The sequence below is a fragment of the Ailuropoda melanoleuca genome, chromosome 9 (assembly GCF_002007445.2).
Source record: "Ailuropoda melanoleuca isolate Jingjing chromosome 9, ASM200744v2, whole genome shotgun sequence".
Classification (NCBI taxonomy): Eukaryota; Metazoa; Chordata; class Mammalia; order Carnivora; family Ursidae; genus Ailuropoda; species Ailuropoda melanoleuca.
This window is the reverse complement of record NC_048226.1, coordinates 88,407,652-88,429,228: the sequence shown is the minus strand read 5'-3', so window position 1 is coordinate 88,429,228 and position 21,577 is coordinate 88,407,652. Positions and strand designations below refer to the sequence as shown.

The window sequence follows — 21,577 nt, the reverse complement described above, 5'->3', positions numbered from 1 at the left end:
ATTCAATATTCTGCTTTCTCTTAGAATATAAGAAAGCTCGCCAAGAGATAAAAAAGAAGTCCTCGGATACACTGAAACTGCAGAAGAAAGCAAAAAAAGGTAACTCTACAAATTCTGCCATTAATAGCGTTACTTTGGGGAAATGGGCACGTGCTTGGTTTGTCTTTGAAGCAGAAAGCATTCGATTCAGACTCTGTTGCATGTGACGGCCCTGGGGAGCAGGAGCACATAGAATCCATCTGAATTAAAGTTCTCGAGTGCAGAATATCTATTAATTTGAGGCCCTTGCAAAGTTGTACTTGACTTGTTCCCTCCCCCCACCTTTGTCTCCAGAATTTGACAGTTTCCATGCCTATTGTGCGTTGTAATGAAACCTATAAATTTCTTGGAAGCCTTGGGATAATGCATAAAAGCCTTCATGCAAATGTCCTCCAGTAATTATTACAGAAATTATGTCCTTTTCTCCTCCATCTTTCACAGCCTATAATCTCCGAAACCCTTTATTAAGCCTTGTAAGAATGTTAGAAATGGCTGCAGCGGGAGCCTGTGCTGTGTAGAGAGATTTTTCATGGTGTTTGTGAGTGCCGGGGCTCTGTAGGGAAAACCAGACTGGGGTAGTGTGGCCCTCTGCCCACCTCCCTGCATACTGTCGTCCACACATTGGCCCCCGGTCAGATCCGTGACCCAGCTCTGCTCTTCCAGTATGGACTGGGAATGTGCAGAGAAAAATCTAGCTACGTCCACTTTGCAAGCATTTGTGACGTATTCCTAAGACCTAAAATCTAGGGACTCGAAATTGAGAAAGTGACATTCTTTCCAGACTATATTCTTCTTGGTACCAGCTTTTTGAATTTGTTGTCTTACAACTGATAAAATGTTTTTGTTTTTCCCATAAGGCTGCTCTGTGTTTAATGCTTGTTTGGGACAATTTTTAGGTAGAAACACCCAAAACCAAATTTCCTCTTTTCCTAAATGGGCAGTTCTTATTTGGAATTAGAAGAAAATACATTCAGAGAGATGGAATAGTTTGGTGGGAGGGGGGCAAGGACTGGACAAAGTTTTTTTTAAGCTTTGACATTTCTCAAAAATGTCTTCCCAGTTCTTATAAAAACCATAAAACCATTTCACGATAAGGGCAGGAGAATTTTCACCCATAACCAGATTTTCTGTCAGTATTGCATCACCTCCCACAGGTGGTGGCTTCCTGGACTCTTGGCTTATAAAGCATTGGTAGTTTCTTCTGAGATTTACACTTATTTGTTTTGGATGTGTTTTCTTGGTCTTGGTGCTTTTCGAATACGCAGCGCACCTGGGAGCTAGCATTGGACAAGTAACAGGGTTTGCAGCCAGTAACATTTTAGTGAGTCTGGAGGTAAATGCTTATAAATAAAACGGCCATCATTTCCATCGAATCTGGGGTCGAGAGCTGGCTGGTAAAAATTCAGAACTCATTTCCATGTTGTTGACAGCTTGGCAGCTTTGAGATGAAAGGGATTTGGAAGGAAGGCCCAGGGAAGACACTCACAGGTTGGGAAAGGTTTGGGGAAGTTTGGTAAAAAGGATGAGGGAATAAAAAGTATCTGTTTTCCCTTAGCTGTTCCAGAGTTCTCTTTCCAGAGGCCTTAAGTTCTTGGCTGCAGTGATAATCCTTTTATCTGAATTCTGCACGGAGGCTGAAATAGTCCTCATCTGTCACTCAAAGTCCCTGGCATTGCCCAATTAGCAGAATTTGGACCTACAGGGAAAGCCTGATGGGTTGATTGCAGTGCAACACAAAAGGAAGTTTCTGGCAATTAGACTTGCCCAAGCACTGGCTCAGACTGCCTAGAGAGGATAATGAGTTCCCCATCAAGGCGCCCGAGAGAAAGATTCAGGACGCCTAGGGTGCTGGACTGTGTAACATGAAAAGACGCTTCTGGTCCCAGGACTCAGTATAATTGGCATTTGGTTGTGAGGCTTCATGGAGCACTTGGGCCTGAAGGCAGAGAACGGAGGCTATGACCAGGGCTTTCTGGAAGCATTCTCTCTCAGCCCTAGCCACATAGCTGGTATTGTCAGGCACCACATCCTTCCAGACAAGGTGGCCATGGTGGTGTAGTTATGTACATGCACATGCACCAAGTCAGATCAGTTGCTTGGAATGTTCCAGTTGATTTTCTAGTTAGTCCGGAGTACAACCAGAAAACAGTTTTCTTTCTTTTCCTTTACAAAAAATTTTTTTTCTAAAATCTATAAGTGCGTTTTTTTTGACCGAGCGCACACATTCGTGTATGTCTGGGGTGCAATGGAACCTTCTAGAAGGCACCAGAGTCCTCATTCTGACTGTTTATGTAGGAGTGCCCTCCTGGAAGGTGGATAGCCTGAGGATACAGCGGGAATGCTACAAGTTAAGGGCCAGCAGAAATCTGGTTTTTTGAGGCTTCCAGTGATTTGGGATCTGGTTACCTGAAGTTTCTCTCCCTCTCGGCCAGAATTCCTCTAGAGGCATCTGCATCACCTCCCACAGGTGGTGGCTTCCTGGACTCTTGGCTTATAAAGCATTGGTAGTTTCTTCTGAGATTTACACGATGTGTTAAAATAGACCCATGTGCAGATACTTTTTTTTTTTTGTCCTGATAGAACTGAGTCTGATAACCAATTCCCTTTTCATGTGTTTTCAGGAGATCACCAAGCAGCTTTCTGCCTTGTCTTTTTAAAAAACTGTGATCTTTGATCTAAAAACCCTTCTGACTCTCCTTTTCAAAATTTTGACATAGGCAGACATAATGGGACCTCATTTTTGTATGTGACTAATTTACTTTAATTTTTACTCTGCAGATATCACCTTTTGTCACACACTTTTTGGACTCTTTTTTTTTTTTTCTATAATAAAGACAGTGGTACTTTATAATCAAAAGGTATTTAAATATTACCATCAAAAAAAACTTCGAATGTTTTTTGGGGGATTTGGCTAGATTTTATCTCAAAACCATTTTAAAACAGGTGGCATCTGCTCCAGCTGTGGGTGAGTGTACCTATTTTAGTGGAAGGCAGGTTTACCGAACACCTACCAAGAGTCAACGCTAGGCAGATGTTGGGGGCTGCAGAGATGGTACCCGCCCTCGGAGAAGTTCCAGGCTGATGCCCAGGGTTAGGACCCAGGGCAGAGCCAGCCTGATTGACAGGCAGCGGGGAGAAGACCAAGGCAGTGGGAAGGTAGGGACGTGGCATGGAGCTGACGCACTAGCCCGAGCTCTAGAAGGCATCCGATGAGTTCTTGTCAGGCCCGGCTGCTTGATGTCAGCTCAAGTTCCGGAGCTGGCCGAAACTTCACTGGGCAAGTGAGCGTGGATGGAATGTGGGAAACATGTTCTGTTCTTTGCTTGCTTTTGCCATCTTACTGTACAAAGTCCGCAGCCTTACTTCTTATTTAATTAGCTCCCGTACACTATTAATTTAAATGTAAAAATTAATTATGGTCAAACCTTCTGTTTCCATCTGTAACTACTGAAAGCTTATCAGGACTTTCTTTGAGGCTGCTAAAACTGGAGCGTTTTACTGTATTAACCCTTGAGCCTGACGTTTCAGTAGTTCAATCTGTCATTTTTGACCAGAGGCTGGGAAAAGCGAATACTGTAACCCTAATAAACAGACTCACAGAGGTCCAGACAAGCACGTTATTTGCTCTTCTACTAAAATTTTAACTTTATTATTTTTTTTTCATTTTTCACCCCAGCTTAAATTTTGTTTCCTGGGTTTCCCTGATTACTCTTTAAGTTATAATAAATTATACTTGAAAGATTTTCTTGGTAAAGCATCTTAATTGGCTTCTTTGGGGAATATAGTCTTCATCTCTCTTCTTAGAAACTGTGCCGTGATCTCTAGGGGGTGATGCTTGCTAACGAGGAAGGTTTGTGTTTAGAGGAGAAAGAAAAGTGTTAGCAAGTCAGGGAAGAAAGGGACCATCAGTGCACAGCTCTCAGTGGAGGTGGGTTTAATTGCCCCGATAGAAAATCTGGTGGCAAGCCACGGACTGTGTAACACATGAAAGGAAGGTAAGACTGCTGCTCGAATCCCAGTTTGACTTTATTATTTTCCTTTTTGTGTCAATTGTGTATCCTGCACTTTCTCACCGTGCGCCCCCCGCCAGTGGACGCTCTGGGTAAGTCTACCATCCCGACTCTCTGGTGGCTGGTCACAATGTGGTCCTTGCTGTGGGCTTTCCGTGGTTGTCCAGACCTATGCTAGTTGCCCAAGTCTTCCTGCCAGCTCGGAGTAATCAGTTGTGCCTACTTAATTTGCCATAACTTTAAGAAAATCGTGTGTGTGTGTGTTTTAATCATTTTCTTTCTTCGGTGTTTGGCCCTTTCACGGGTTAGCCCAACATCCTGAGGGCCCTTGCATCATCATAATTCAGTATTAGACTCATGGAAAAAAGAAATACAGAGTGATTTGCACAGGAAAGAAACATATTTATACATACATATATATCTGAGTATATATATGTATGTGTGTATTTATGTCACAAAACATGTAGAACTGCACTAAATAAACCCTCAAAATAATCCCCAAATCAGATTTGGTTGTATTAAGCTAGCAAAATTTCTTTAACTCTGTCTCCCTAGGACCATCTAGTGCTTTTCAAAATGAATAATTTGTGGTTTAAAAAAAATCAAAAGTATTTCTTATTTCAGTGGAGTTTGTGAAATGTTTCATTTCAAAGGCATCAGATCTTCAAATTCAATAACCCAAATGATTCTTCTCGACTGAATGTTGGACTTCATTCTCTGGGAGATCTGCTTTTGGAGTCTCGTGCTATCCCTCTGTCTCAGAAAGGTCTGTCTGTGAGGTGTCCGTGTGGTTTATCTTGCCTTGAGTGTGCCTGAGTGTTCTCGGAGAACATTTTTACCAAACAGCTCCAGAGAGGTTTTTGAATTGGAATCTGTCATCTCCAACAAACCCAGATGGCCCGGGTCTCCTATGACAGTTGGGGGGCCGAGAGGGTCCACTGTTGTTCACACAGGACATGGCCCTGCCTCAGTTTCCCCTCATGGCGACATTGGCCTAGTTGTTCCCCAACTTTATAAACGATGATCTTCTCCAGTCCTCAATGTTGTGATTGTGAAACACTCACAATATTTAGTGTACTTTCGGGAGGAAGGTAAGACAGCCACTTTTTTTTTGCATATTATTATGATAAAATTTATATAACCTAAAAGTCACACTTTAAAGTGTACGTTTCTGTGGCTTGTAGTACATTCACAACATTGTGCGACCATCACCACTGTCTGATTCCAGATTTGCACCACCCCGAAAAGACACCCCCTGCCTTTTGAGCAGCCACTCCCCATTCTCCCTGCCCCCAGCCCCGGACACCCACCCATCTCCTTTCTGTCTGTATGGATTTGCCTCTTCTGGATGTTTCATATAAAAGGAACTGCACAATAGGTGTCGTTTCGATCACACAGTTTTACTAGAACCTTCTAAGAGCCTGGTGTGAGTCCATCTGTGGAGCAAACTGGGCATTTTATTTGCTTTGAATGATGGACAGTAGGGTTGGGGATGAGGAAAGAAACCACACAGCCCCCTTTGGCTCTGTCACTTAAACTCTGCTCCTCTCAGGAGAAATTGCCACAGTTCCTTCTGTTTCTTTATCTTGCAGGGTCCAAAAGCTAAACCATAGTGACATGTAATCATAGCCATGAACTTGGGCATAAAGACATAAGAGAGCAGTACGGCTTGAAGCCCTCCTAAGTTTTTTTTTTTTTACAAGTTTAAATCATTTTTGAACCTGGACATCTACATTTTAACAGTTTCATGCTAGTTAAATTGTCCTGGTTCAATGAGAGAAAAAAATATAAATGAAACTCTCATTTGGTCTAGTTAGAAGTATTTACCTTGTGAACCCTGGGTTCCTGCATGAGCTTGGCTCAGGGCCTCCATGAGGGAAGTAATTTACAATTCAAAATGTATTCTGCCAGGGATACGCCACCCCCTCGAGGAATTGGGATTCTAGTGGAAGTAAACCAACTAGTTTAATCCGGTGCTGCGCTCAGCTCTCTGAGGAGTGTGAGCAAAAGATATAGCAGTGGGCAAAGAAAGAGGAACTCAGCTCAGCTTGGGGGTGGGGAAGTGATAGGAAGATAGGAAGGGGTCAGCTGGTAGAAAGTAGGGCAAGAGATGTTCAAGGGAGGGGGGACAGTATATGCCAACATATGGCTGTCACCCTTTAGATGAGAGCACCAGAATCCTGGTCAAAGGTGACCATGTCCCGAGGGGGCACCCTGAGGGCAAGTGTGTGTGCTACCCTGAGTCAACTTTTCAGGAGGCTGCCGGTCTCCCCACAGGTGAACTGTGGCCATATGAGATCCACAGGGATTCCCCCCTTGCTCAGCCTCAGCTCCCCGGCTACCCCGACCTGCCTCCAGATGGTTCCATGACTAGGCCTCGTTTCTGCTCAGACCCCAAACTGGACTAAACGTCTTCTTCACCATCATCTCCCTCTTTCATAGCGCCCATGCAGTGCCAAGTGCCTTCCACCACGAGCGTGGTTTATGCGTCCCATGGCCACATCAGGCGTATGTGCACATCCCCACGCCTGTTTCTTCTGTACCTACAAACCCGGCAGAAACCACTCTCTGAATGCCCCTGAGACCTGCAGTCAGTGTGGGTCGTTGTCCCTTCCTCCGTGGCACAAACTGGATGGGTCCAGGTTTGGGTCTCTTCCAGCCACCCCTGCCTTTGGTTCTGGAAGGGGATAGTTCTAGGAGCCCTCTTAAGGGGGTTCCCACCTATAAATCTACAGTCTGAGCTGTTAGTGGGTCGCCTGGTGTTCTTGGCTGGCACGGGGCAGAAGACCTCCTTGCTCTGTTCCAGCTGCTGAGCACAAGAGACACCCAGCCGCTCAGAAGCTGGCGTGGCTGGCACGAGGAGCCCCACACGGCTGTCCACTGCCTGTGTCTTGGGTGTGCCTCTGAAAGTCGCCCGGAGTAGCCATCCCCTTAGGACCTCCTGGGCCACTGGAGTCGGGATGGAGCCGAGGGGGCCCTCCTGCCCTGCCCGGCTGCTTCTGGGTGTCTAGGTTCCAAGACCTGGCCCTAGAAATTGACTGCTCGTTGCGGTCACCACCTCACTAACACGTGTGGGCAGTCTGCACAGCAACAACCCAGCCACTGTCCTTCCTAAATACTGCCGTAGGTGGTTGGGGGCTAGCCTGTGGTCCAGCTGCTTCCCCCGTCTGCGCTCACACCAGAGCATATGGTAAAAGTGTACTTACTTTGGGCCTGAACAGATGATTGCTGTCTGTGGAAATGGAAGCTGGAACAGTTCCTTCTGAAGTTGGGGGCAGGTGATGGCTCCAGCCTTCGGAGGTGGTTTGGCCAGGTGCAGTCTTGCGATGTGTCTGGGGATTTGGATCCAACTGTAACTCAGTGGGGAAGGCTGTTGAGTCACGGCTTTGTCCCAGGCTTGGGGAAGGCATTCCAGGAGCACACACATTTAAGTACGCAGGAAATAATTGAATGGGTACAAGTCTTACTTAATGGGAAAACCTGTGTGACATGGACAGGGAAGGACTTTGTAACTAGGGAGCGACGGCCTGACGGAGGTTCTGGCCCTCGGAAACACCGGATAGAGCATGCAGCAGAGCAGGAGCGAAAGGAGCAGCCGGCAGGTGACATGGCCGGCGGTGACACAGCCGGCCCTGTGAGGCAAAGCCCAGGGCTAGCGGGCCGATGGGGAAAAGCACAGCCTGGGACAGCCTGACTCCTTCCACCTTGGTGGAAGCAGGAGTGATGAATTTTCCTTTTTACACCTTATGTGGCATTCGGGAAGGCTGTCCCTGCCTGAAATCAGTAGAGACGTTGGAATTTAACCTGGAGAAACTCCTGCAAAGGGCTGTTGCATTGGAGAAGAAAGCAGGTGGTCCTCAGAAGCGGGGGGATTCATTTGCCATATTTCACAGCTAAGAATTGTAGGTAAAAACAGGCCATGCAGACCCCGCCCCCCCGGAGGCCCAGAGCTGTGAATCCCCTTCCTTTGCAGAGCTGATCACTGAGAAAGCCTCACCCCCAGACAGCTCACCGGGGGCCTCGCCTGTGGCTCTGGTTACGGATGGCTGACCCCAGGAGCTGAAATGCCAAGCTGTCCCTTGCACAGTGAAACTGTTGTCATGGGCTGGAACTCCCGGCTTCCCTGCAGCTGCATTCAGGAGCCAAGGGAGAGGTAAAAAGGCTGTGGTAAAAGAGAGGTGTTTTCAGTGGCCTGGAGGGGATACAAGAGGAGTCCAGTGGAAAGGCCAAGAATTGAAAGAACAGCTTGCTTGAAATACTGATTTCTTGCACAGTGTGGGTTTCACCTCCTCGGCGGCGGGGCGGGGGTGTGTGCGCGGCCGGTCTGTGTCGCTAGAGCTGCAAGCCAGCCTCGGTTTTCACGGGGCTAGTTGGTTCCCATCAGGTGGTCTCTCTCTTGTTCATAAACGTCCTCCTGGGAGACTGTGATGAGCCCCGCACAGCAAGCCATCGAGGGAGATGGGTATGAGTGCCCCCCTGCCCCCCGCTAGCCCCCATGGGCAGCTAAGGAAGCAAAAGTGGCCTCTGCTCCCAAGCTGTCCCCAGGGTGGCAAAGGCATTTATGTTCTAACATCAATTGTCTGACGCCTACGACTGAACCCAGTTCTGACCCTACCCAGAGTTAGCATAGATCCCAGAGGCTAAGGGCTCAGTCCCACAAGACCACCCCCACTTCAGTCACTAGCCACAAGTGGGGGTCCCCTGGCCCCTCAGGTTTGCTAATTTGTTAAAACGACTCCCAGAACTCAGGGAAGCACTGTACTTAGGATGACTGGTCTGTTCTAAAGGATACAGATGAACAGCCTGAGGAAGAGATACACAGGGTGGTGGGGTCAGGGTGGGTGCAGAACGGCCGTGCCTCCCCGGGTGTACCACCCTCCCAACTCATCGGAATATTCCCCAGACAGGAATTCCTCCTGAAACCGGCTGTTCACGTTTTTACCCCGGCTTCATTATGGAGGCACAATTGATTAGGCATTGGCCATTGGTGATTGAAAGCCCATTCCCTCTCCCCTCCCTGGAGGTCAGGGGTGGGGCTGAAAGCTCAAACCTCGAATCCTGTGTTGGTTTTCCTGGCCAGCATCTCCCATCCTGAAGCTATCTATCTAGCCCCCTATGCTCCCTGTCACCTCGTTAGCCTGATGGAGACATTCCTGCCATTCTGGGAATTCCAAGGGTTTGGGGAAGTTCTGTGCCAAGAACCGGGGCAAAGACCAAGTGTGTGTATATTTGCGTTGTGTTCTGAGACAACACACTAATGTCTTATGACAACTCTGACATGACAACATGACAACAGTTCGTTATGAAGAAAGTGCTGGTGCTTACACAGGAGGCAGGGGCTGGGTTTTCCTTGGGGGAGCTGAAGGTTTCCAGGAGGAGACAACACTCAAGCCGACTCCTGAAAGTTGAGTCAAGAGTGTCTGCAGAGAAAGGGGTGGGTGGGAGAAGAGGGGAGCAGGCACTCACAAAATCAGCGCGGCTGGAAGCTGGAGGGTGGTTCCGTTGATGTTTGACTCAGTTAATGCTGAGTGGTGCCTGCTAGGTGTCCTGTCGGGCTACACGCTGGGGTCACGTTCTCCCCGTGCCGAGGGAAGATGGAAGAATGTGCTGTATATATCGAGACCTTACACGGGTGGGAGTGGTCTTGACTCTTCCTCAGGTGCAGGACTAGGCACAGGTGAGCAGGCTGATGGGTCACAGCCCTTTTACCGCGTTAAAGACGTGACTTTCAAGACTGTGAAGCTCTTGTAGGCTTGTTGGCTTCTAGAAAGTTCTTCTGTGACTGTGTGCATTTGGATTAGGTAGTGACCCAGCTGGATGCCCATTAACAGGTAGCTGTTGTTGTCCAGGCAGGAGGTGACCGTGGCCAGGGCTCAGGAAAGTGGCCACAGGGATGGAGAGAGACAGGGGGGTTCAGGAGCTTTTTAGGGGAAATGTGAGAAAGAGGAGATGAAGGGGAAGCAAATTTCAGGCAAGCAGGTGATGGATGGGAGAGTATGTCTTTGACCATGGAGGAGGAATCTTCTCAGTGACAGGAGGATTCTGAGATACCACGGGTGCTGAGCCACAGGTTGGCAGGGGACATTTCCTGGTTGTCCTTGGAGCTGTCTTTGCTTCGATTACACAGCTGATTGCTCGGGGACCAGCGAATCCTGATGATTAAACTCCTGCCTTTCCGGAAAGGATGATGGGATTTTATGCATTTGTGCACAGCACAGAGGACATTGAACCTGGAAGCCCTTTTAAAACAACCCCAAGTGCCCTGTGCCCTGCATACTGTCCCCTGCCGAGGTGCCTGGTGCGGGGAGGATGGCTTCAGAGATGCCAACAGCACTGAACTCCGAGTGATCACCACACACCGGGTGCTGTGCAAGCTGGGGACTGCTATTGACATCGCACAGATGGGGGACACGGAGAGCACAGCCTGGTGAAAGAATAACAGAAATTGAGTTTGAAAAATCCTAGGTCAAAAAGCCTTCAATCCGGTCTGATCGAATCTATCAGTCTTTTGATTTCTGGTGGTTTTTCCTTTGGAGAATCACTCAAAAACTGCTACAGGGTAGCCGAGCAGATCTGTACATGGATAACAAGGACAGCCGCCTTTTGATGGGAAAGGGGAATTATCATTCCAGTTCTCATCCCCAGCCTCGCCTTGCACATCCGTTTCCATATTTATATCCCAGATTTCAGTATTTCTATCCCATATGATTTGTGAGCTAGAAAAATGTGAACAAGTGGGTGCCTCTGATTGAAGTGCGGTGTGCTTGCGTGTGTGTGCACGTGTGTCAGGGGCAGGTGGAAGTCACTTTGTGGGATTCTGCTAGTTTCCCTGTACTTCTGTCTCAGGAGGAAGAGATGACTTTAGGTATTCTCCTGACCCTGGTCTTGACCCAGTGTGTCCTGGGTTGGTTCTCTGTCAGAAAGCCCTTTGGCTGAGAATGTGTCTGGCTTGGTTCCGCCAGGGCTCAGGTGTGGGCTACAGTGTGTGTGTGAACCGCTGGGAGGTTCCAGATCATGCTCCTCGCAGCTGACTGGCTTTTTACTTTGGGCTGTCGAGGACATAGAGCGCGTAGCTCCTGGTGGCTTGTTCGCGGGGTTCATGCTTGCTGTGGGCATGGAGTACGGAGAGCATGGGTTTCTGAACAAGAAAGACCTCCGGGTGAGTCTGGCCGCGCTCATTCCTCGCTCGGTGGCTCTGTGCACGCCACTTTGCCTCCCTTGGTCTCAGTTTTCCCCTCTGTCCGTGGAGGGTATTAACTCCTGCCTTGAACATTGATGTAAAGATTAAGGAAAATAAAATATAAAATGTTTGGAAGATACAGGATCTTCATATCATTCCAGATAGCTTGGTAAACTCTCCCTACTTAATTAAAATAAAAAAATCCTTTCTCCTTTAGGGGTGCTGCTTTGGACCCTGACATTGTACCCATTATTGGTACTTTGTCCCAGCAGCATTTTCTGTAAAGAGAATCACGCTCTGACTTCTGGGGGAGTAAAGGACTCCTGGCTGTTGTTAGAATTCTCCAGCATGAATACAACCAACACCTGGAAACTGGCAGTAGGGGAGAAATAGTTTCAAGACTAAGGTGACTTTAGTTTTAGAGAAAAGGTCGTAAGCGAGTCTTTGCTCAGGAATTTTGTCTGGAAAGCCCGCTGTGGCTGCTTGGGAGTCCTGGGATTGGTGATTTTTATAGCGTTAGGCCCTTTAAGGATAGGATGGTCGAGGCCAGTGAGCAAACTCGGGCAAAGTTATTCTATCAGTGCCTCATTCATTCGCAGATATCTGGGTGCCCATCTTCCAGGCCCGCATGCTGGGTGAGAAGGTACAGCCCTGAGCAGAAACCTTCATGGGGTTCCCAATCAGTAGGGCAGACTGGCATCAGTCAAAGACCTCGAAAAATAAAGATGGAATTTATACTGGGAGCTGTGTCCTGTGGGATCCATATAGGGGACTTCCGAGATCAAGTAAGAAAACCCCAGTCGGGTGAGAGAGTTCAAGAAGGACTTTCCTGAAGGCTGGAGAGTTGCCAGGTGAACAGGTGCTTAGGTGGGTGCGAGGAGGAGAGCGTGTATGAGGATGGGATGGAGCTGGACCCCGGACCCCAGAGAAGGGCCTGTGCAGTGGCGGGAGGAGGGAAGGGAGCGTGTAACTGGAGAAGGCTCTAAGAGGCTGCCAGTGGGTGGGCTGACCTGGGCATGCCCTGCAGGGCAGGCGGTGTTGAAGACATTGGACTTTTCTTGAAAGCACCAGGAGCTGTTGAAACGAAGAGGTACTTTGCATTTCGCAAGTCATCTGGCACTGCGCTAGGCGGGCATAGAACGTGACAAATTAGGGGACGTTGTAGCTGCCCAGGCTAGACATGGAGCTGACCCAGGGAGGGAGGCCATAGCAGAGGAGAACCAAGAGGATGGAGTCCAGTCCCATGGGAGCTGGAGCGGCCGGCTGTGCGGGGCGAGTTGGCATGGGCTCCCCGAACATCGCCAGCGGGAGCCCCGTGAACGGGCTATACTGACTCAGCACCCATACGGCTCTGGATTGTGCCCTAAAACCAGTGCATCCAACTAGAGCATAGAATAATTTCTTCCACAGCTTTTTTATAAATATAATTATATGTTGTGTCGGTGAATTTAAGAAATACACAGTGTGTTGTTTTTAGGTTATGATATATCCTGAATGGAGATGGACTCAAGTGCCTATAATTAAGCAGTTTTTAAAGATTATACTTACTTTAGAATACTACAATTTGAAAGTCCTTTAATTATAATATAATACATATTTAAGATAACTTTGCTGTAATTATAGAATAATTGAAATTTTTATTTACCAGATTAGACGACACTTGGTTCCGTCACTTTGCATTCCTATGGACGTATATGCTTAACAGTGTTAATTACTTGCAGATAGAAATGTGCCTTATATCTTGTGAAAGGAAGGGAAGATCCATGTTTTCCTAATTTCTTATAATTATAGGCTGATAGGAAGAGAAATTGCTGCCGTAATCAGAGCGCATCCCAGTGGGCTTGGTCAAGCACTGTGGGTTTTACTGTATCTTCCTGACTTCCCCCGCCCTTGTCCGCAGCAGTTGAGAACATTCTGATGCCTGGGGCCCTTTGTGTTTTGTTAGAACATCGTAGAAGAGATGGAGAGACTGAAAGAGTACTTAGACCAGCCCTAAACCCCTTGGCTTCCCCCTGCAGGGCCAGAGAGGGGCCAGGCAGTCTTACAGGCTGCAGAACAGCAGGGAATGTTGACAAAGCCTCTCCCGGAGGAGCTTGGCTACCAGAGGCTTGTGCCCCGACACCTTCGGCGCATGTGCACTCAGCTGCACAAACCAGCAATTCAAGAGGGGAAGAGAAGGCCCCCGTTTCTCATAGGGCCGATGACACCCCAGCCTTCCCTCCTAGAGCGTGTGCCCGCGGACAGTGGGTGTCCTTGGTGGGGAGTACCTGTCCCCTCCCTGGCTAGTCCCCAGTGGGAAGGGGCGCACGCGCTCTCGGGTCTCCTATCACTGCCGACGCGCGAAACCTGGGGTCTGGGGCCAGGTTTACGTGTGAGGATGATGCCCCCCATCCTTGGGGAGGCGCCCGAGGCAGTGGTGGGGAACCTGGAGTTGGTGCTAGAATTATCCTGAGGGGTAGGCAGTGACTAATTGGAGGCAGTCAGCTTGGACGTAGGCAGTACTCTCCCGTTTGGAATTGTTAGATCAAATCCCTGCGCAGAATTCACTCCTGCCTGTTGCAGCCATCACGCACCTGTGCTCCCTTGGCTCGCGAGAGTTGTGCACAACCGCGTTCACTGTGCTTTACCGCCGTCCAAGGCTTTTTCAGGGGTGACCTTTGACTTCACAGGATTTTTCCCTGTCTGTGCTCACCTACAACTTCATCCTTGCCCAGAAAGTGACTTTTCCTTAATAAAACCCAAAGACCTTTTCCGTTGGGATGTTCTTGAAGCCGGACCACCTCTTGCTCCAAATTAAGCTTTCTCATCTGCTTATGAGAGAAAACATGGAACATATTCCTCCTTTCAAGGCAATTTCCCTGACCCTTTCCTTCTTCAAACCAAATAACACATTTCATTTAACGGTCTCTACATCATTTTAAAGAGGGGCAAGGGGTGACTGCTCAGGCCCCTTGCTGGCTGGCAGGTGGGGCTCCTTCCTGCGGCTGAGGCCGTGGGACAGAGGAGGATGAGTCCAGCATCCGAGGAGTGAGCTGTGTGGGCTCTGTCCTCTCTGGCTTTCCCGGAATGATGCTGGACAAGCCCCTCACCTTCTGGAGGCCTCTGCCTCTACTGAAGCAGGTTGGACAACCCCGAAGGCCCCCTCCATCTCTAACGTTCTGTGGTTAAAATGACCATGTATTGAGCACCTGCTGTATACACACATGACATTGCCGTGGGTAGCGGCTGGGCAGGGAGAGTTCCAAGGCCCTGCCCTGAAGGGGTTTAGAAATTTTTCTCTGTTCAGGTGATAGGTGAAGCCCCTATGTGGGGACAGTAGCACGGAAGCCTGTGAGCTGGGCTCTCAGGTCATCACCCCCTTGTCCCCCCTACAGATCAAGTCTGCAGGTCCCTCTCCTTCTGACACAGTGCCTGTGTGTGTCTTCTAGCGTAGCAAACTTTTTTTCCGAAGAATCAGATTGTAAATATTCTTAGTGCAGGGGCCATACAGTGTGTGTGCCAACGATTCCACTCTGCAGTCGTAGCAAGAGCGGGTGTAGACAATGTATCAGCGAGTGGGTGCAGCTGTGTGCTAATAAAATTTTATTTATGGAGATAGTTTGCTGACTTGAGAAAGTTCGAGTTTAAAAGGTTAACACTCAAAAACAAACAAACAAAAAAAGGTTAACCCTCTGTCTTAAACTCTAGAAACGGTTGCCTCATCGTAACTGGGTCTGTGGACATGGCCAGACCGTTACCTCACACGGGATGGGCTCAGCACTGACTCAGGTTCTCACCAGCGGAGACCTGACTGTAGGGCTTTTTGTTCCTGGGCTTGTTTTGTAAGAGGAACATTCAGGACTCTCCACCAGGGAGTTAAACTGACTGCCAAGGATTCCAAGGGGCCCCCCAGAGACAGGAGAGCTGGTGCTTGCCATCTTTGTCTTTAGGGACGGAAACTTCTGTCCGAACAGAGGCTCTTGGATTGAGGCTGACCCAGCAAAGCCAGCGTGTGCCCATTTTGGGAAACAACCACAGGCCCTCACCTCGTTCATCCCTTAGCCTCTTCAGAATGTTCTAAAAAGAAAGACTGCTGTCTGGCTGCCACATCCTGGGGTTTTGTTGGCGGATGTCTCTGTGGGGTTGCACGAGGCAAGAAGGCAATTCAGGAGGAGTCACCCAGGAAATCTTCCTCGTTGGGAGGATAAAGGCACCCTCCAGGCATTGGAAACTGGAAATGGCCGGTACTCGAAAAACAGTGGCCTTAAATCCTTCCTGAGTATCCCTAAATAATTGTTTTAAGTCCGGGAAGAGGTGGTGTCCACTCTGGCCAGGACTCGAGGGAGGAAGGGCATTTGTTCCAGGGCTTTGTTCTGATTGCAGGGAGAGGCGACATCCAGCCTCAGTTGGACAGTGCGCTCCAGGATGTCAACGACAAGTATCTGTTGTTGGAAGAGACAGAAAAGCAGGCGGTCCGGAAGGCTTTGATCGAAGAGCGCGGCCGATTCTGCACCTTTATCTCCATGCTGCGACCAGTGATTGTAAGTTCGTGGAAAGCTATGGAAGGCGTCAGTGGCCAGTTGGGAGGAGACTTTCCTTTATTGACCCGCCCATCATCGAGTCACCGGGAATGTGCTGTGTGTCAGGAGTCATGATGGCGGAAGGGCTCCTGTCAGCGGTGATTCTCTGCGGGTCTCTGCTGGCCATGGGCCCCTCCTTGTTCACGTTCTTAGCACTAGGTATTCACCTACTCTTTCTCCCCAAGTCAAGAAGGCCTTGCAGAGTGGTTCTTAAGGTGTGGTCCCCAGGCCAGCAGCGTCCCCGGGGAACTGGTTAGAGATGCTGCTTCTGGAGCCCAACCCAGACCCTCCTGTATCCAAACCTTTGGGGGCGGCGACCCAGTCACCTGTGTTTTAAACAAGGCCTTCGGGTGGCTTTGAGACTTGGTGGCCCAGTTCAACACCAGTAGTGACCATGAGAATAATAATGGGAAGAGCCTCAACGAATCAATTCAGACTTAATTTTTTAAGTAAAGCATTTGCATACAATAATTGAGAACTGCTGCTGCCGGTGTTCTGGAAGCTGATAAGAAGACACCAGCTCATTTCCCTCAGCCCTAGCAAAGTATGAGTCATACCTCTGAGCACAGAACTTCTCCGTGGCTCGTTCTTGCCCAGGCCTACAGTCCCAGCTTAGCACTTCGGTGGAGTGAATGACTCCCTTCGGTAGTCTCCTGTTCTCGTCTCACATGCCAGTTATTAAGTTGGTGGAAAACACAAGAGAGAAGGGGGATATTTAACACTATAGCACACACGTGGGCCGTCACAAAGATCCGTTATCTGATCTGGACCCAGATCACTCCAGCTCGGGTCAACCATTGAAGCTAAGTGACTTCAGAGCAGGGCCTCAGCCCATGGGGGGCTGTGCTGCAGGATCCTGTGAGAATATGCAGGCAGACCATCTGAGCAGGTGTGCTAGCTCCCCACCCCCAGGGAAGGCCATGTGTTTGCTTTGACTTGCTCACCACTGTCCGGGGGGGTACAGGTCACTCCATAATTATGGCAGATTCCTTTCTCCCTTTCTGTTTCCCGAGAGAGGGCTGGTACCTTCAGCACAGATGTACCAGTCTCGGGGTGCCTTTTCTGGAAAGTTGAAAGGGATAGACAATAACCCTAAGAAGAACAGTTGACCAAGACAAGGAAGTGAATCACTCATGATGACAACATGTTGTGAATTACTCTCCTTTAGGAAGAAGAAATTTCAATGCTAGGGGAAATAACTCACCTTCAGACCATATCAGAAGATCTGAAAAGCCTGACCATGGACCCTCACAAACTGCCCTCCTCAAGTGAACAGGTAGGAGTCGTGGCTTGAGCACTCAGGAGAGCAAACCAAAGACATAAAGGTTCAAGGTCTTGAGGGTTCCTCAAGGCAGTATCCATTCAAAATCCTGTCTGTGTTTTGCAAGATGATGTATAGTCATCATCACTGTAAGCCATTATAGGGCACCTGCTGTGTGCCAGGTAGTGTTCTAAGCTCTTTACATAGACTTCCTCAGCTAATCTTCACTATTATTCTCATTTTATAGAGCAGGACAGTGAGGCACGGAGAGAGAAAGTCCCTTAACCAGGTTCACCTAGCTACTTAGTGGCAGAACTGGGATTTGACCCCAGCAGTCAAGAGCCCACGGTCTTAACCACTGTGGTTGTCTGTCCTCTAGAAATAAACTCTTACAGGAACATGACAGTGGTCTTGGTCATCGTTGTGAACCAGTCTTACTGGATTTCTCTCGTTCTAATTAATTAATGCGTGAGGCTCTCTCTCATGAAAAAGATGACATTTTCGTGCTCATTCATTTGGTTCATAGGACAGTAGCATTATCTCAAGTGGAAATAGCTGATGAAGCTGGCTTTTGGCCTTTATTTAAAGTTCTTATTGCCTCCCTGGAGAACCAACTCCGAAGACCAACGCAAGGGTTTATATTTTCTGTTCTATGAAGTTGCTTTTGTTAAAGCACAGCGGGCGTGTGTCAGCTCAGTAAATAGACGTTCGTGGAGCATCTGCTGTGAGAATGGAAGGCCGACCTCACGTGCAAGTGGTTATTTGTCAGGCAGGGGAGCCAGGTGCAGGAGTACCTGCGAAAACACTCGCTTTTGCTCTTGCTTCTGTCAGGTTTTAAAATATCAAGTCCTGGTCAGATAGGGTACGAGTGACCACTGAATCCCCAGCAGTTAAAATGCAAGATTAACAAATCCTGAAGCCGTGATTGAATGCGTAGTGCTTGAAGACAAAAGTGCTGTAAATTCTAGCCTGGAGTGTAAATGACTTGTAAATTGTTCATCTGTAACTGTAAATCTCTCTCTCTCTCTCCCTCTCTTTCCCTCTCTAGACATTCACGGTCCCCTCCCCCCCTCCAATTTTTTCTATTTTTGCTTGTGTCAGAAAAAGGATGAGGATGTTGATGGATTGGTAGTATGGTTCTTTAATTTAAAAAACCTGAACAGCAGTTTTTACATTACACCCCTGGATGATGGCAGAACTTTGATGTTTGGGTAAAGATTTGATGGATAAGGTTTCCCTGCTCAGCGACTCACTTACCCACTTGGCTCTGTCCCTGTAGGTGATTCTGGACTTGAAAGGCTCTGATTACAGTTGGTCGTACCAGACGCCGCCCTCTTCCCCCAGCACAACCATGTCCCGCAAGTCCAGCGTCTGCAGGTAAGTCAAACTGGACTCTGCTCCTGCTGATACATGAGAGAAGCATCTAGAATCATCCTGCCATCTGCAAAATTGTTCTCTAGCAGTTTTCTGTTTGACCGTTCTTGGCTTGCTGACCGCAGAGTTCACTCTCCTCTTCTGGAAGAATGGGGGCTTCATCGTGTGCCGCTGATCCTTCTTGGTGGACTTGACCGATTGGTCTTTTTCTTTGACTTTCCAAAGCCAAATGAAGCTCCCCTTCTTGCGAATTAGCATTGGGAGTAAAGAGCAGGTTGGATCTGCCAAGTCGGGGTACGGTTGTGTCTCTGTGCACACTTGTGTGTGTCCTTTCATATTTGAGCAGGCATAGCAAACACTGAGCAGGGATTTCAGACTGGAAGATGCTACATCCTGATGTTCCGCAACCCAAAAGTATTGGTTGCTTTGGTGGCCTCTTTTGTGGGCTGTGTGTGTGTCTTTGACAAATCTACTGGGTTTTCATTTTGGTAACCAAGAAAACTATCTCACTGGTATAAAACAAAATTGCACGAAAATCTTTCTCTCTTATAGTGTTAGCTTCGTTCGAAAATCCCGTTGCACTGACGGCATCGGCCATGAACTTGGTGGAGTGCAGTCAGTCCCCAGATGCCCTCTTCTGACTGATTGGCAGGGGGTAGGGGGGAAGAGGGGAAGCAAAAATTATGATAATTATCCCAAGCAGGAGTGATTTTCTCTGGCACACTCCCGTATATCCGTCAGAACACCCGCACCGAGTAATTCTAGTGTAGGGCGGTCACACAGCCCTTGACTACCACATTAGCTGTCAGCGTTGGCAACATTTGACGAGACTCTCTTGGCAGGAGCAGAAGCCACAAACTTTCCAATCCCGGGCTGGGTTGGTTGTTCTGTCCCTTCTGATACTTCTCCAGCTGCAGTTTATATCTCAGTTCTGGTGGTTGGGACCACGGAACTCTGTTCAGTCTTCTGGTTTTCATAATCTGAGGAATTAGCATGCAGAGCGTTGTTAGACCTGGAGATGGAAGCAGACAGAACACCCACTGTGTATCCCTTCTCGACATCCTGTTTACTGTTCATCTCGGAAGCAAACAGCTTAGCATTGACTCCCTGAAGTTGTTGAAAGCTGCACGCCTCTTGCCAGGTGTGCTGGTCACACCCGGCCCACAGATGTTGTCCCACATTCCTGTCATCAGGGTAAAGCCGTTCATTAAAGCATCAGCTTGGCTAATAAGAGGTAAAGCATGGCGACACGAACACATGGAGTCGATTTGCTGATGTTCTTGACGATGGTCTTTGAACCAGGCTCGCGTAGGATAGAATCACCTTGAGGAGGCCCTCGGACCTGCACGCCCCAGGCGACGGTTGTCTGGGTTGCCCTTAGTTTCCTGGACCCAGATGGTCCATCTAAGGGAGACGCTTGACTCTTCTAATTGGGTGGCGTTGCAGCCTTGTGGTTTTTGCTACAGGGTCATGGGCTTCCGCGAGCCGCTGAGCAGCGAGGATTCACCCTGTCTTTTCCTACCACAGACGTTAGGTCTCTAGCTTTGGTGGCAGATGACGTGGCAGGACTGCGTAGCACGGTAGATTCTTTAGAATCATGGGCCTCCGTGCTAAGGACCCCTCGTGGTACCATCAGAGAAGTGAGTCCGGCAGACCCCCGGTTTATAATAACTCTAGTTTTCTCTCCCTTGCTCACGTGAAAAACGTTTTGTTTGCTAGCTTCATGATCTGGGGTTCTGAAAACTTGTCTTACCGTTCGCCCTTCTTCTCAGTGGCAGACAGCTGATTACATTATGTTTTCCCCCCACCCCGTCCCCCTGTTTTTTGTTTCCCTCCTTCCTCCTATCCCTCCTCCTTTACCTTCCACGCCTGTCTCCCCTCTGCCGGCCCCCACAGCAGCCTGAACAGTGTCAACAGCAGTGACTCGCGCTCCAGCGGCTCCCACTCCCACTCCCCCAGCTCCCACTACCGCTACCGCAGCTCCAACCTGGCCCAGCAGGCGCCCGTCCGCCTGTCCAGCGTGTCCTCCCACGACTCAGGATTCATTTCCCAGGACGCCTTCCAGTCCAAGTCACCATCCCCCATGCCGCCAGAAGCCCCCAACCAGGTAAGGGTGCCCTTGGCTCCAGAAGCAGCTATGACGTCAAGTGCCCGGGGCCACCAGCAGGGGCTGGAGCCAGAGATGGGTGTTGGCTCGGACAGACTCCTGGCCTCTTCCCACAAGAAACCTCTTGTTTAATTTCTCATCTTTAGATGTGTTGTTTCCCCAAAGGGTGAGAACTCTAAGTTGGGTTTGAAGCCTGTCTCCATGGTGGTGATGGTCAAGTCACCCCGTTAGTTGGGGGAGTTCTCTCATGTAAGTAGACGGACTCAAAGAAGTTGGGCCATCCTCTGGCATCCCTGTAAGTGTCCGGCTTAGCATGATGCTTCATTAATGACATTGGTGCAAACAGTGGCCCGTCCTCCACTGCCATCTCCTCTTCTCTCTGAATGGTGGAGATTCTGTGCTCGAACCGTGCAGATTCTGTGCTTGAACGGTGCCTTGGACACCTTCCTTGGCACTCCCTGGTTCCCTACAGCAACTGGTGTGAGAATGAGAATGAATCCTGAGAGCCCTTGCAGAGGAATTCTGTGGGCATTCTGCTCCTGGGAGAAGGGAAGGTGTTGCATCTTTCAACCACAGTTGGGCTGGGTGGCACTGGGCCCAGCCCAGACCAGCGGTTCTAGCTGGAGCAGGAGGCAGGACCTGGACCGGGCATGGGGACACCCTCCGCCTGCTGCCCTCTCTGCCCTCTTTCCCCTAGTGTCAGGGGTCTGGCTTCCCACGCAGTAAGCAGCGCAGTCGCAGACACCAGGAAGCGCCCGCACCCGGGGTGCCCCGCAGCACCGTCTGCTGGGAGCATGGTGGCTTGGAGCCCGCCGCGCTCTGAGGCTCGCCAAGGCCTGCAGTCCACGATCCTGGGGACTCAGAAGGTCATGTGCTTGTCTTGTTTATCCAGGCACCCAGTTCACTTAACAGTCCCTGAATATCTCCTGTGTCCCCAGCACCACCCTAGGACCCCCCCCATCCGTGTCCTTCCAACAACCACATGGACTATTGTGATCCCTGTTTTGTTGTGAAAACAGGCTCAGAGATGTGACTTACGCACGTTGC

The 21,577-nt window shown here is 49.2% G+C and overlaps 1 protein-coding gene across 14 annotated transcripts in view; it reads left to right on the top strand.

The window, feature by feature from the left end:
• The window catches only part of MTSS1 (MTSS I-BAR domain containing 1), a 157,465-nt gene that overhangs the window by 126,969 nt on the left and 8,919 nt on the right, over positions 1-21,577 (top strand). For 6 of the 14 annotated variants that reach the window (XM_019809858.2, XM_019809860.2, XM_019809861.2 and 3 more), the window contains 6 exons: positions 25-99; positions 4,130-4,141; positions 15,592-15,749; positions 16,957-17,064; positions 18,329-18,426; positions 20,320-20,530. In XM_019809858.2, coding sequence (XP_019665417.1) covers positions 25-99; positions 4,130-4,141; positions 15,592-15,749; positions 16,957-17,064; positions 18,329-18,426; positions 20,320-20,530 — 662 coding nt within the window. The remainder of the gene's footprint in view (positions 1-24; positions 100-4,129; positions 4,142-15,591; positions 15,750-16,956; positions 17,065-18,328; positions 18,427-20,319; positions 20,531-21,577) is intronic. The other 8 variants (XM_034668595.1, XM_034668598.1, XM_034668593.1 and 5 more) reach the window with 3 other exon arrangements.